This window comes from Kogia breviceps, chromosome 12 (assembly GCF_026419965.1).
Source record: "Kogia breviceps isolate mKogBre1 chromosome 12, mKogBre1 haplotype 1, whole genome shotgun sequence".
NCBI lineage: Eukaryota > Metazoa > Chordata > Mammalia > Artiodactyla > Physeteridae > Kogia > Kogia breviceps.
Window position 1 is genome coordinate 57,294,193 of NC_081321.1, and position 15,091 is coordinate 57,309,283.

At 40.7% G+C, this 15,091-nt stretch overlaps 1 protein-coding gene across 1 annotated transcript in view; it reads left to right on the top strand.

Annotated features, from left to right (window-relative positions):
* The window catches only part of MYRFL (myelin regulatory factor like), a 120,983-nt gene extending 106,265 nt beyond the window's left edge, over window positions 1-14,718 (top strand). The window contains exons 19-26 of the mRNA XM_059080214.2: window positions 35-87; window positions 209-388; window positions 7,715-7,777; window positions 8,431-8,518; window positions 10,540-10,614; window positions 13,469-13,589; window positions 13,913-13,987; window positions 14,130-14,718. Coding sequence (XP_058936197.1) covers window positions 35-87; window positions 209-388; window positions 7,715-7,777; window positions 8,431-8,518; window positions 10,540-10,614; window positions 13,469-13,589; window positions 13,913-13,987; window positions 14,130-14,216 — 742 coding nt within the window. The 3' untranslated portion in view covers window positions 14,217-14,718. The remainder of the gene's footprint in view (window positions 1-34; window positions 88-208; window positions 389-7,714; window positions 7,778-8,430; window positions 8,519-10,539; window positions 10,615-13,468; window positions 13,590-13,912; window positions 13,988-14,129) is intronic.
* Window positions 14,719-15,091: the final 373 nt, after the last annotated feature.

Sequence of the window (15,091 nt, forward strand, 5' to 3'; positions counted from 1 at the left end):
CTCTTTCATTAATTATTTTGTTCTCCTCCTCCAGCAACCTCACCAGCTCCCAGGATCCGGCTCTGCCACCCACAGCTTCCCCCTTGGGTAAGACCGTCACATTCCTCACCCTCAAACCCAGCCTGGGTTTCATGTGAATTGTCAAGAGAAGAACCAGCCTTTCAGGTTAACCTTGTCACTTTCCTCCCCTCTGTCCAATGCCTTGCAGCACCTAATACATCTCTGGCAACCACACAACCCCCCTTCCGAGTACCAGAGATCACTTTCTGTGAGATCCTGCCATGTCAGGAGACTTATTGCTGTCCCATCTGGGGAACAAGAAGAGTCCTCTCAAGCCCTGTGCAAAGACAGCCCAAGGAGAAGGAGCCCCATCAGAGGCCATGGGCAGGTAAAGAATGTTCAAAGAGTAACAACTAGTGCTTTGAACCTGAGGATTTTCCCTTCTCACTATTTACTTGGATAGTCTGTTAATGGTTCCACTCCTCTATTTGGGGTGGCAAGATCTTTGAAAACACAAATACACAAACTTGTAATCACTTATAATATTGAGTTCCCTACCCAGGGATGAAATTTTGGTTGATTCAGGTGAAGGGGTCTCATTTGTTCACTGCCAACCAAGATAGTAATAGTAGCACAAGAAAAGTAATTATGTGAGGATGGGTAGATCTTTTGGCTCACTTAGAACTTATAAAATGATGTGGCATCTGGGCTCTCTGCCCAAACCAAGTAGGGCAAAATATAAAAGGTTTTGAAGATTCTAATGAGTTCAGGGCAAGCTTTAAATCCCTGAAAAAGGCTTCCACTTTCAGAATATCTTCTTCCTCCTCCTTGGGACACAGACACACACACAGACACACACAGACACACACACAAACACACTGATGCTCTTTAAGTAACAGAATTTTCAGGTTAAAAAATTTGGGGGGCTTCCCTGGTGGCGCAGTGGTTGAGAATCTGCCTGCTAATGCAGGGGACACGGGTTCGAGCCCTGGTCTGGGAAGGTCCCACATGCCACGGAGCAACTAGGCCCGTGAGCCACAACTACTAAGCCTGCGTGTCTGGAGCCTGTGCTCCGCAACAAGAGAGGCCACGATAGTGAGAGGCCCGTGCACCGCGATGAAGAGCGGCCCCCACTTGCCACAACTAGAGAAAGCCCTTGCACAGAAACAAAGACCCAACACAGCAAAAATAAATTAATAATAATAATAAAAAAATTTGGGACTTCCCTGGCGGTCCAGTGGTTAGGACTCTGTGCTTTCACTGAAGGGGGCACAGGTTTGATCCCTGGTCTGGGAACTAAGATCCCGCATGCTGCGCAGCCAATAAATAAATAAATAAATAAAATAAATTATGGAAACTTGATCAAGGACTAAAAGTGTAATTATCTCTGTAAGATCAAATACTATACATCCCAATGTATACTTAGTTATTATTTTTTCTAGAAATCTCCTTCTGTATACACACATTTTAACAAGTGTCTAAAATAATGATGATGATGATGCTAATAATAACAATACATACATTTCAGTGTGACTTATCAATTAAGATGCTGTGGTAACAACAACTCCCAGATCACTGTGGCTTAATGTGACAAAAATTTATTTGACTCTCTCTATGTGTCAAATGTCGATCAAAAGAGGGATCTTGTTCATCATGCCATTCAGGACTCAGCTGATAGAGACTCCTCAGTACATATTTCCACAGCCTCTATAGAGGTGGTAAGAGAACGGGGCAAATTGTGCACTGGCTCTTACAGCTTCCATGTGGGTGTAACACAAGTCACTTCTGCTTACATGTTACTGGCCAAAGCAAGTGACATTGGTCATGTCTAATTTAAAAACAGTTGGTGAAGTGCAGACCTAACACATGCCTGGAAGAAGATGAACCAGAATATTTTTGAGTAGACCTAATGACTATCTGCCTCCACTTATTTGGGCATGTAGACTATGGTCAGTGGTTGAAGTCTGGAGGCAGAAATGTAATTTCCTTTGATATTATTTCATATTCAAGGCTTGAATAAATAACTTCTACAAATCATCACCACCATCATCGGTAACACCACATAATGAGTGGTGTTACTATTGTATGCAAGGCACTGTCATAAGTAGGCTACACGAGTAAGTCCTTTAGTCCTCACAAGCTTGAAAGATAGGCACTATTATCCCCCTTTTTTTTCCAGTGAGGAAGCTAAGGCACAGAGAGTTTTCCCCCACACCTATAGGAGGCAATGCTTGTAGTGTTTTTCTCATGAAAGCAATTTTTCATTGAACTTGGGAACAGATGCATCACTCTAGAGTGAGGATAAAAGTTCAATTTGCAGGAAGAAATTTTCAGTTTCAGAGATCATATCCTCAGTAGTTTTAAACAAGGAAAAATCCATTACTGTCTCAGAAATGCCCCAGAACCTTCCTTCCCTTTTTAAAGCACATGGAACCTTGTGGCTGGTAACCCTTTTCCTCACCTTGGGAGTCCACCTCGAGGATACTGGGTGTCATCTTCTGAGAGCAGTGCTCAAATGAGACCATCTGACCCATGTGAGGTGGATAACAATGAATCCTGAACAGGAAGAGGCTGGGAACTGGCCCAATCCTCATTTTCAGAAAGTTTTTTGACCCTTGAGCAAATTCACTCCTATAGCAACCAGCTCTTCACATCAAGGGGATATTGGGAAGAGTAGCCCTTATCAAACCACGTGAAGGTTTATTGCCATCTTCTCTGGGACAATGAGTGTCTGCTCATCTTATGTTTCCATAATGATGAGAGACACTGAAGAGACTCCTGAAGAAAGATTTGCTCCAAGGTGTCTGGCTATGTCCTCCTAGACACAACTATCAGCCTCTCTGGCTGAAAATGGAGTTTAAATTCTGCTTTATCAGGCTCTCTGACACACTGGGAAAGTTGTTTCCCTCTCCCCTCTTTCAACTTGAGAAAAAAAATGGAAAGGATTTAAATGTTCTATTTACTATAACCTTCAGGAAACTTGAAAACTCCGGGGGATTTAGAGTCATAGAAGGTCAGAGAGCAGCTACACCAGTGGCTCCCTGACTTTTTGACCCCGAGATTATGAATTCATTATACTTTTACAATTATTTGACTGAGAAAGTACGTAGAGGGAGAATGTAACTATAAATTCTGTTAAACTTTTAATCGAATTATTTTTGTTAATTCAACAGCAACATTTGAAAAATGGTACAAATCTATGGGAGAGATTTTTACTTTTCAAGTCCACAGCCAACACCACAGACCCCTGTATGTAATCACCTGGGATTCCAAAGTCCCCAGGTCAGGAGAATCTCCGATTTATACCAATTTACCCATTTTATGACTGATGAAATAGAGGCACAGGACTTTGCTTAAGATTCTGCAATGAATTATGAGCAAAGTAGAAACAGAAATCTGGGTCCCCTGTCCCCACCATTCTGCCTCCACTTATTTGGGCTTGGTGTGTGGATGTACCTGGGATCAACTCTAGAAGATACAGAAAGTATCTACTCTATGGCTCTAGAAAGCCCTTTCAGCACCCTCTGCTCCCTCCCCTTTGCCTATAGCCATTAAAAAAAAAAATGTAAGGGAAATATAGTTGATTTACAATGTTGTGTTAGTTTCAGGTGTACAGCAAAGTGAGATAAAAATATTTATAAGATTCTTTTCCATTATTTGTTATTACAAGATATTGAGTAGAGTTCCCTGTGCTATACAGTAGGTCCTTGTTGGTTATCTATTTTATATATAGTAATGTGTATATTTTAATCCCAACCTCCTAATTTATCCCTCCTCCCCTTTCCCCTTTGGTGCTATAAGTTTGCTTTCTATGTCTGTGAGTCTCTGTTTTATAAATAAGTTCATTTGTATCATCTCTTTAGATTCCACATGTAAGTGATATCGTAAGATATTTGTCTTTGTCTGACTTACTTCACTTAGTGTGGTAATCTCTAGGTCCATCTGTGTTGCTGCAGATGGCATTATTTCACTCTTTCTATGGCTGAGTAGGAACCCGTGGTGTGCCGATAGCCACTGAGACGTTGTCCCCGGTGTGGGATATTTCTGGGGGCCTGAAGAAAAGCGTTTCTCCTCTGCTGCTGGTCCATCTTTTGCCTCTGTCCAGGGCAACATATAACATCAGGGTTCCTACATCCAAAAGAAGAGAAAACCAGGCAAATATTCTTTTCAAAAAGATGTTTCTGAGGCATTTAAGACCAATTACAAATTTAAGAATCAAAATTGTTTAATTAAAAAAAACGTAGGGCTTCCCTGGTGGCGCAGTGGTTGAGAGTCCGCCTGCCGATGCAGGGGACACGGGTTCATGCCCCGGTCTGGGAAGATCCCACATGCCGCGGAGCCGGCTGGACCCGTGAGCCACGGCCGCTGAGCCTGCGCGTCCGGAGCCTGTGCTCCACAACGGGAGAGGCCACAGCAGTGAGAGGACCGTGTACCGCAAACAAAAACAAAACAAAAACTTAGACTAACTTTCAGTGAGGTGTGGAGTAATATCTAATAGTTTACCAAGCCCCAGAACACATTTATGAGCCTCCTTCCTGAGGAGTAAGACTATTAGTAAAATAAGTACAGGGAAATCAGCATTTTTATGACATGCTGAGCTCAAGCTGTTATTCTTCCTTTGGGCCTAAGTTGGTTGCTTAAAATGTCTTTCAGAAAGGTTATCCCCTCTTCTTACACTTAATAAAAGGTTTGCATAAGACTAATAGGAAGTGGAAAGTGGGTATTTCAAAATATTCAGCTTCTACTCTGAGGAACTGAGTGTGATGCATCAGATTTTAATCTATGGAACCAATAAAGATTTAAATAGGCATCAGAGTTAGATATTAAAAACTTAAGAGCCTGTGGGAAAAAGCATCAGTTGAGTTCTACAGATTTGGTAAAGACTTTTAAAATCTCACAAAGCAAAAGGCATCTGTAATTCATGCTTATTTTGATTTGGAGACCAGACCTCTGAGAAGAGTCAATGATTGAAAGAAAATGTTTCCCTGTGTTAAAGGACTCAGTCGTCGATTGGTTCGGCTCATTGACTTTTTCTTGGCCTGAGCCTGTTTCAATCATGAAAGAAAAACGTATCCAATATGTATTGGGACTCAACCATCAGCGCAGTTTTACAAGTAGTGCAACACACACATTCTACCACGACAGGATATACTTTGGTTGGACACCATCTTAAGTCTCTCCTCTTCAGAAGTTTCTAATTTAGTTTATGGGGAGATCTCATCTGCTGATTGTGAAATATATCTCCAACTTTATGATGGAAACCATTGGGAATGTATATTAACTTTATAGGGAATATTGCTGGAAGGCACTTGTAAAATGAGAGCCACCCCTGTATGACTACAGGAGAATTTATGGTTTTCCAATAACCAGCCTTTCGGAATTGAATAGTCTTGCCTCAGAGAAGTGACAAGGTGGAGGTGTTTTACATGAGACCCAAAATTTATTTCCAATCCTGCTTTTGAAAAGCCATTTTCATAATTCTAAGCTGCAAGATTATCTCTCCTCAACTTCACCTTTTTATTACTGTTAAAAAGCCCTTTATCCCATTAGATGACAAATCTTATCACAGGGTTCTACATCTCCAGGAACCCAGAAATACACTTCTGTGGAAGTAAGGCAACTCTGTAGTTCTATTGCCAGACTTTACAATGACCTTTTTCCTGAAAATTCAGCAGGAAAATAGAACAAAAGGTAGGGAAAGAAAACAGACAGGATAGAGAAGTCGGGTTTCCCCTTCTCTTTATGTCTCATTTGCCCTGTAAATGAGCCTTCTATGGAAGCAGTCATAAGCAAAACTCATAGCAGGGGACATGTGCTGGAAAATTACTATTTGAATAGCTGGAATCTAAGAAATCTGGAGCCCTTTTAGATAGTACATACATTTTTAGGTAAAGGGAAATATTCAATTTTCTAGAAAATCACCATATATCAAGATCCATTTCTTCTTAAAGCAAAGCATCACGCTGGGGAGGAATTTCAGGAAACTTGCCTCGCCTTCAAGTTGTCTAACTCCCATTTGCTAACAGGATGAAGAAGCCCAGCTCCCCGAGTCCACTCCTAGCATCCCTCTGCACCCATCCCCTAGGGGTGTCTCCTTTGAGCGTGGAAGAGGAAACATTTTTCTAGAAGATACATGATTGGCTTTCCCTCCTCTCTTCCTTCCTCTTTCCCTGACTCTCCTCCTTCCATCCTTCCACAGATATGTAGTGAGCCCCACAGTTGAGCCTGGCATTGCCTTATGTGGGGATACAATAGTGAACAAGATGCAGTCTTCCAAAAGCTCACAGTTAGGTTTCTAGACAAGAAAACCAGCCCTTCCACTTAGTGTGAGAAGTACTAACCCAGACAGATACTTAGGAGCAACTAACCCCCAGAAGTCTGCACCGTTGCTTTGCTTTCTACCCTGAAATTCCATACAGAAACTTGTTTTAGCTCTTGTCTCTTTTTCTTTCCCGTGAAAGCAGCACATATTGTTTTAACTTATGTCTCTTGTTAAATAAGGTTAACGTCTTTGTGTTTTGCCCAAAATTATATTGAAAAACCTAGATATTGTTTAATGAAAATGAAGGACTGCAATAAAGAGTACATATACTTGAGAAAACATCTGCAAATTTAAAAACTGACTGCAAAAACTTTAAAATTCTTTTGTTAGGTTTGCTTAACAACTCACTAAATGGTTGCTTTTACCATCCACTTTAAAAAGATACATTTTTTTCCCATAGCCTTAACAACAGTCATCTGAGTGGTTACCTTTTCAATATTGCTTTTAAAATGCCTTTTCGGCTCTGATGGGTCATAACCACTCCCCTGGCTTCCTTCCCCACAAGTGAGCTCTGGCCCCATACCAGTGATCTGAGTCCTCTCCTCAGCTGGCTGCAGCTCAGTTTTTAACTTAAGCTCGCTTTTTTCCTGAGTGGATCACATTATGCTTGGAGTTATAGATGATTCAAAGAATGTTAGTAGAGGTTCCCTATTCTGGAGATTTTGAGAAAGGGCAAAGATACAAGAAGAGTAACAATCCGGAGATAATGTACAGTGATAGAGAAGGTATCACTGATTGATCACCACTTAGAGGATTCGGTAATAATACATGCCATGGCAGTGGAAGGGGGGTAGCTGTGAGCTGCAGTGATCTAATCCGGGATGGTGTCTTAGTTGGCTGAGGTTGCCATAACGAAATGCCACAGACTAGGTGACTTAAGCAACAGAAATTTATTTTCTCACAGTTCTGGAGGCTAGAAGTCCAAATTAAGGTGCTACCAGGTCTGGTTGCTTGAGGCCTTACTCCTTGGCTCAAAGATGGCTGCTTTCTCTCTGTGTCCTTACAAGGTCTCTCCTCCATGCAAGCAGGCCTCTTCATGTCCTAATTTCCTCTTCTTATAAGAATGCCACTCGGATTGGATTAGGGCCCACACTAACAGCCTCATTTTAATTTAATTATCACTTTAAAGGCCCATCTCCAAACACAGTCACATTCTGAGTTACCAGGGGTGAGGGCTTCATGCATAAGAACTTGGAGGACATAATTCAGTCCGAAACAGGTGGCTTTTTGGAGAAGGGTGACAGTAAACTAGCTCTGTAAGAAATGGCATAGGGATGTGATGGGTTGAAAGGTGGGGGAAACATTCAATTGACAGAGACAAACTAGGGCACACACTGGGTTTCTTCTCATCCTGAACAAGCTTCAAGACTGACAGACTTTTTTCCTCTTCAGGAGACAGGAGCACATCATTCTTGGCAGGACAGGCGCTAACCAACCTTGACTGGGGGAGTGACTGTAAGTTTATATTTAAGTGACTCTCTTCTTCAGTTTTGTGGAGCCAGCAGAATACTAACAAGCTGTGAAAGCATTACTGGAGTAAGGCACAGGGACGGAGGCTGCACTCTGCCACAAACACCCATGGGATTACGTTTCGATAATTGACGCCTGCCTAACCATTAAAGAGGCATTAGAAATGGTTGCATACCACTAGGCCTTTTGGTTGATCTTCATGGATTTTAATAATTTATTTGAACTTCCTGCTCTCTTCTTCTATTTTTCTGCTAAATTTTTAGTTGGTTTTCTGTTTTCTGATTTTTGTTGAATCTTTCTTTATTGGCCAGATTGCATATAACATTGCGCTCTCCATTTTCAATAAATTTCAATTTAGTAGGACTTCCACGATCCAGGCATTCTTTTGGATGTTATGAGGCTGTCTATTGGAGCTTGTATTTTTTTTTTTTTTTTTTTTTTTTAGTTTTCTTAAAATTTACTGTAACAACAACAAAAGCCTTCTCCCCTTTCTTCTCCTTTTTTTTGCCCATTTGAATGCAAATGGAATCCATTTATCTAGGAAACTCTTATTTCACATTCTGCAGTTTGGAGCCTGCGCTGGAGCACAATGCTCTTTTTCTCTGCAGAAGAGTTTACTTTATTTCTTCTCAATTCAGGGATTGATACAACCATCAGTTCTATTCAGATTATGGAAATCCAGCAAATAATAGATCATCGGTATTGCAGTAGAAGCCTCCAGTGCGGGTGGGTAAGCCTCCCCATTATCCCCTGATTGTTTCTGGAATTTACTCAGGGCTCTGTGTTTTTGAGACTGGAATGAAAGCTAATGCTACCCGGTAAAACCAATGTGTGCTTACATTGCCCCTTAAGTGAAAACACATTTGTTGCATGGTGGAAGACGGAATCATAAAATGGTTGGTATTAGCAAATGTCAATAAACCACGGCTCCAAAGATTACAGTCTCCTGGTTTAATGGGTAAGTCCGAAGCTAAAAGCTTAGGGGGCAGCTCTGTGGGTGACTCTCTGAGGCCACATACCATAGGCACAGAGCTCTTAGTTAATTTTATAGAAAAGGAAAGACATTATTACCGATGGCTCCAGGTTATGAGTGAGCTGACATTTGTATATTTTAATAACAAGGGATATCATTATTTTAATTTATTTTAATTTAATATAATTTAATTTTAATTGAAAAAATATAGCTTATCCTAACCTTTTCAGTTAAGAGAAAAAAATCTGGGTACTGCAAAAATTATCAGCAATGTTCATCTCTAGTGTATTGGCTGCATCAAGGTAACAATGCATCTAGACGCACAGAGGGCAAGCATAGAAGCTTCAGCAAACACAATATGCAAGTTGTAGGCATTAAGAATAAGGAGTTATTTTTCTTTATTTGATCAGTATTTACTGGTTTAGTTAAGCCTGCTAATATTTAAGCCTGTTAGGTTAAAGGCAAGGCTGTGTATTTTGAATTGGTGTCACAAATCCTACGGATTCTCAGCCTTATTTCTTTTTCAGCCTAATGTACCTTAGGCTTCAGGCTGATGGTCCTGACTTTTGAAAATAACCTGTATGGTGCTTTATGATTTGTTTGTGACCTTTACATTCATTATCTCATTGAATTCTCACAAAATCACATGAGGTTGGTATTATCCCCATTTTGCTGTTACAAAACTTGAGGCTCAGTGAGCTTGAAAAAGTCAGAGACAGACATAATTGGTTTGGTAGAATGACGTGATGAAGAGTGAGATGATTTGGGTTCAAATTCTAGCACTTTGACAAGATGTTTATTCTCCCTGCATACCTGTTTCTCATCTGTAAGATGAGGATACTTACTAGCTAAGGAGTTGGGTTCCTGGAAAGCACACAGATGTTGGGAGGCACATAGTAGGAAAAGAATTCTATTTACCTAAGCTTCCTACAGTAGGACAAAGCCCTCCTGATCCCAGTTCAGATCGACTGCTTTTATTTTTGCTTTCTTATTTTTAACAACCCAGTTTAATATTCATTAACGGAAATTTAAAATGATTGGCTCTTTCCCTCATTTATCTGGTTTTAAGTTATTTCTCCATATAATTCAAGGGATGGCCAGTCATAAGAACTTGTATTAGATACAATAAGTCTTTTTGCTAGAGTTTTCATTACAATATGGATCAATGGAACTCCCCTTTTTCCCCAAGAATCCTTCGTCAAGGGCGGGAGGAATGTCTGGATAAGCATTTCTGTCTTGCAGCTTTCTCCATTACTAAATGGTAATTAGGACTATAATAATTTTAGTTGATTCCAGTTCTGAAAGTACATGATATTTCCTGCTAATGTTGCCTAAAAGGGAGTGGTTTACTGTAAAAAAGCTGGTATTTATTATTTCCAATTTTCCTTTCCAGAGGGATTGTTAGTTTGAGGACTTTGCCTCATTTGTCTTCTGAAATCTGTATCTCCTTAAGGGAAACTGAAGTCATTTTCTATTTGTTTAGTTTTGTGCATTTGGTCTGGGATTTGACTTTCTGTCATTTCTTCTGTGTATTTTAACAAATCATAAATCTTTGTGGTATATTTCATATATAGTAAGATCCGAAAGAGATCACTTTGAAGTTTGACAGGTATGTCTTTGAAAAACATGAAACTATGCCATGTTAAACTTGATTTTTCTGTATGTTACATATTATAGAATATTTCACAGTTTACATAGTGTACAAAAAGTAGAAAAAAGCCTTTTGAACCCTTTCCTGAGTATTCTGATTTGTGGGTTTTTTTTCCATAATTAGGTCTGGAAATTACAATTACCGTATTCCTGTTAATAAGTACACACCCACCAATGTCAAATTCTCTCTGGAAATCAAGTAAGTGCATAGCTGTAAAAGACAATTCTGTTTTTATCATTATTTGAATAACAATACTGAATTTCCTTCACAATTTGATCAATAAGTTAGGAGGTGGAAAGTTATCAGTTAAAGAATACTGGTTGGGTTGAGAGTTAGGCCAGCTTGAGGGAGGGGTTTTCAAAATGAAGGTTGGGGCCTTCCAGGCTCCCTCCAGTGGAATGGAAAGGCTCTGTGCTGTATACTCATACCTACAAAGTGACAGTGACCCTGGGTTTGATGCTCTCAGACTGCCCCTGGCTGTGTCCCTTTGAATTGGGGTGGGAACTAGCATAATAGTGTGGCCCTGACCCCTGGATATGGTGGGCTGCACATTTTTGTGAGCTTCTGGGAGCAATGCTAATGCAGACACCACCCCCTTCCCCCAAGGGAGTTGAAAAAAAGAAGAGTTGGAGGTGGGCAGACCAGTGTTCACATTTTGTCTCTGTCACTTACTAATTCTGTAATCTTGGGGAAACCACTTATCCTCTCTGAGCTACTGTTTATTCATTTATAAGATGTGTTTGACATTATACCATAACAAGGAGAGCTGCTGTGAGAATCACAGATAATAACAGTGAAATTAATAACTACCATTTGCTGAGCACAGACTATATGCCAGACACTCTACACTTTACTACTGGGTCATATAATCCTCTCAACAACCCGCTGAGGTTGGTATTTTTTTTCCTAGTTTATATTTTTCAGATGGGAACACTTAGTTTAGAGAGGTCAAAAAGCCTGTGCCGAAACTCATAGCGAGTAAGTGGTGGAGCTGGGTTTCAAATCAGCCCTTCCTTGTAACCATCACTTTCCTGCCTCCCCAGTGACATGAGATATTTAAGAACATTGCCCTTCCTGGCATATAGCAGGCACTTCATATTATGACTGCCTTTCCTCCAAAACCCACAAAACTCTAATTTAATCTATTTTATCAGCTATTTAAAATAATTATGGTACTTTAAGACTTTTGCAGAAATTACGCAGTGAGATACTCACCATGAAGATAGATGGTGTTTATTTTGTGTCTCTTGATGTTAGTTTCTCCTTTGTCCCTTCCACGTTTCCTCTCTTATCCCTTTCCTTTCTCCCTTTCCTCTGTCCTCCCCACTTTCCCTCTGCTTCCCCAGTTCTGTTACTCTTCCTCCCTCAGTCCCTCCCCCCTCCCCACCCCATCTCTTCCTCTGTTTCTCTCAGACTTCATACTCCTTCTCTCATCCACTTTGCTTCTACAATGAGCTAATGACACAAGCCAACTGCTTGCCTTGGAAAGGTTTGTTTCAAGCAGCTAAAATTCCATGACTTAGAACCCACCATATTTACAGGCAGAGCAAAAGCTAAATGTACTATTCTCTAGCACTCCCTGAGCAACCTGGAACAACGTTTCCTCATTCGTTCCTAGCTTCAATGGAGGGAAATAAGTGAAGTGGTATATCCTCTGAAGTGGCAGGTCATCTTGAACCACTAAATCAGGCTTTTTTTTCCCCCTTTAAATTTATAAATTTATTTATTTATTTATTGGCTGTGTTGCGGTCTTTGTTGCTGCTTGCGGGCTTTCTCTAGTTGCAGTGAGCGGGGGCTACTCTTCGTTGTGGTATGTGGGCTTCTCATTGCAGTGGCTTCTCTTGTTGCAGAGCACGAGCTCTAGGCATGTGGGCTTCAGTAGTTCTGGCGCACGGCCTTAGTCGCTCTGCGGCATGTGGGATCTTCCCGGACCAGGGCTCAAACCCGTGTCCCCTGCATTGGCAGGCAGATTCTTAACCACTGCGCCACCAGGGAAGCCCTTAAAGCAGGCTTTTTAGATTTAGAACCATTTCTTTCTAACATGGGTGATCTTAAAATAACACATATACTCAACCGAGATTGTAGGTTGTCCCACTTGTGCAAAAATATTGTTTCCAAAGGCAGATGGATCTCATCCTCTTGATGATGATTCTTGGGCCAGCCTCCAGAGAAGAACCATTCTTTCTGACAGGTCTTCCACCCTGATAGCTTGAAGGGCTTATAATTCCTAACGGGGCTCACCTACACATCCCTACCTGTGTTGTTTGCCTCTCTGATTCAAACAATACCTACCCAGAGCAGGAGTCTGCAGAATCTGAAATCCTGGAAACTTCAGATGGAAGCAAATTCAGCTGCCAGTGAAAACAGAAGGAATACATCCAAAAATTATTTAAAAATCTAGGGAGATAAGAAGTTCTGATGTTGAGGTGATTTAAGTCATGAGATTAGGTTTTAGAGACTGTCATATGTTATCTCAGGTTTAGTTTTAGTCAGTTCCAGGCTACTATAACAAGAATCCCATAGACTGGGTGGCTTAAACCACAAACATTCATTTCTCACAGTTCTGGAGATTGGGAAGTCCAAGATCAAGGCACTAGCAGATTCGGTGTCTGGTGAGAGTCCACTTCCTGGTTGATAGGTAGCCGTCTTCTCTCTGTCCTCACACGGCAGAAGGGGCAAAAGACCTGGGCTCCTTTTTATGAGGGCACTATTCCCACTCATGAGGGCTCCACCGTCATGACCTAGTCACTTTCTAAAGGCTCTACCTCCTAACACCATCACATTAGAGGTTAAGATTTACATATATGAATTTTGGAGAGGACACAAACATTCAGTCCATAATAGTAGTCATCTGAGATTGAGTTTCTGTTATAATGAGATGTGAACTAGTATATTGGCATCCGTGAGCTTTGTGTAATAACATGCCTATTTGGAACTTTGAATGGATTTCCAAGTTATGTTCCCATTAATCCCTCTTCTTTTCAAGGTGTTAGCCTAGTGGGAGCTGGTAATTTCTCTTCCATTTGCCCTTTCTTTTCTTTGTCTCTTGAAGCACAACAGAGCCATTGATAGTCTTCCAGTGCAAGTTCACCCTTGGAAATATATGTTTCCATAGTAAAAGGGAAGCCAAAGGCATGCAAAGCCACCAAGAAGTCTCCCAGGAGATGACACAGGTAACGTTTTCCAGCTCCACGGCATTCTGTCCCCATTCTAGAAGAAGTGTGTCTACAGTTGTGGCACAGCCTCTGTTCCTCACTGAGAGAGATGCCATGAGCCACAGGCCAATGTTTCCCTTTGCTGACTGATCACAGGGCTTTGTTCAGCATCTTCTGTTCATCCTTCAGAAGCTGCAGACTTTTCCAGCAACACCATCAAAAGCTGTTGTCACAAATACCTCTCCTACAGCAGTCAAGGGAATGCTTTTTCAGCCTATGTTCTTTCCAACTGAGTGTAAAATATAGTTATGAAATGGATCTCTCTTTCATTCATTATTTAGGGATATCAGCACATTTGGAGCCTCCCTGCAGCCCCATTCTTTGACAGCACATACCATTTCCGGGTAGCTGCACCGGTAAGCTCTCTTTTTTTCTTTTTTTTTTCAGTGAGAAAGAAATGAGCCATTAAATAAATAAATAGATAAATAAATAAACTTTAGCTACAATTAATTCTTACATTAATCATTCTCTCTTTTCTTTTCCCCCTTGTTCTGACAGGATTTAGCTGACTGTTCAACAGATTCTTATTTTGCTGGGATATTCTTTACAGACTACTTCTTTTACTTCTATCGACACTGTGTCTAATTTATTCAAGTTTGTTTGGGGACTTTACCAAAGAAAAATACTCAAATACAGTTAACGGAAATTTACAACCTCTTGCAACTTCCTTCTTCTCTTTGTAAAACATTCACATTTATTGCCAAAGGGCTTTTTCCAGGCTTTGGCTTCCAACAGTTTTGAGACATTAATGAGGAGAATAAAGTGTTTGCTGGAACTTGAGATAATGTGGTGTTTGATTTTGCCATGACTATGAGGAAAACGCTTCCTGGAGTATACAGCACTGTTGGATTTGAAAATACTGCTTCTGCTATTAAGGAAGCTGTGAAGTCAAAATGGGTAGGTTTAACTTTACTTTGTCTTAATGTATCTCAATGCTATTGAGAAAAACAAAAAGGCCTATTTCAGGCGTGTCAACTTGGACCCACTAAACACAGACTCTTGAGAATTTGTGATAACCATATGTGTGTTGCGGGTAGGGGTGGATGGTATCTGATGCTGAGCTCACATTTAGGCAAACTATTGCTATGTGTAGGTATGTGTGTGTGCACGCGCATACATACTACATACACTAGCGTAGAAAATGTAGCTTGCTAATAAATTGGGTTTAAGAAAAATAATTGCAGTTCTACTTTGTAAGGTTTGATGGATGCTAACTTTCTGTATCCTCTTGGGAAGCACTAGCCTGTGACAAGTCCTTTAAGGTAACCCAGTCTAGGCTCAGATAGTTGCATTTGATCTTCCAGTTGTCATCGATTTGTTGTTCTTCCTCTACATATAAGGGGTTCTCTTACAGGGCATTAAGACCCATTTCCATTGTTTATAGCTGAATTAGCTTTGGATATTTCTGCCTGGTTTATGGGTAGATTTGTATGCCCTTCCCAACTTAGAAGAGCCGGAAA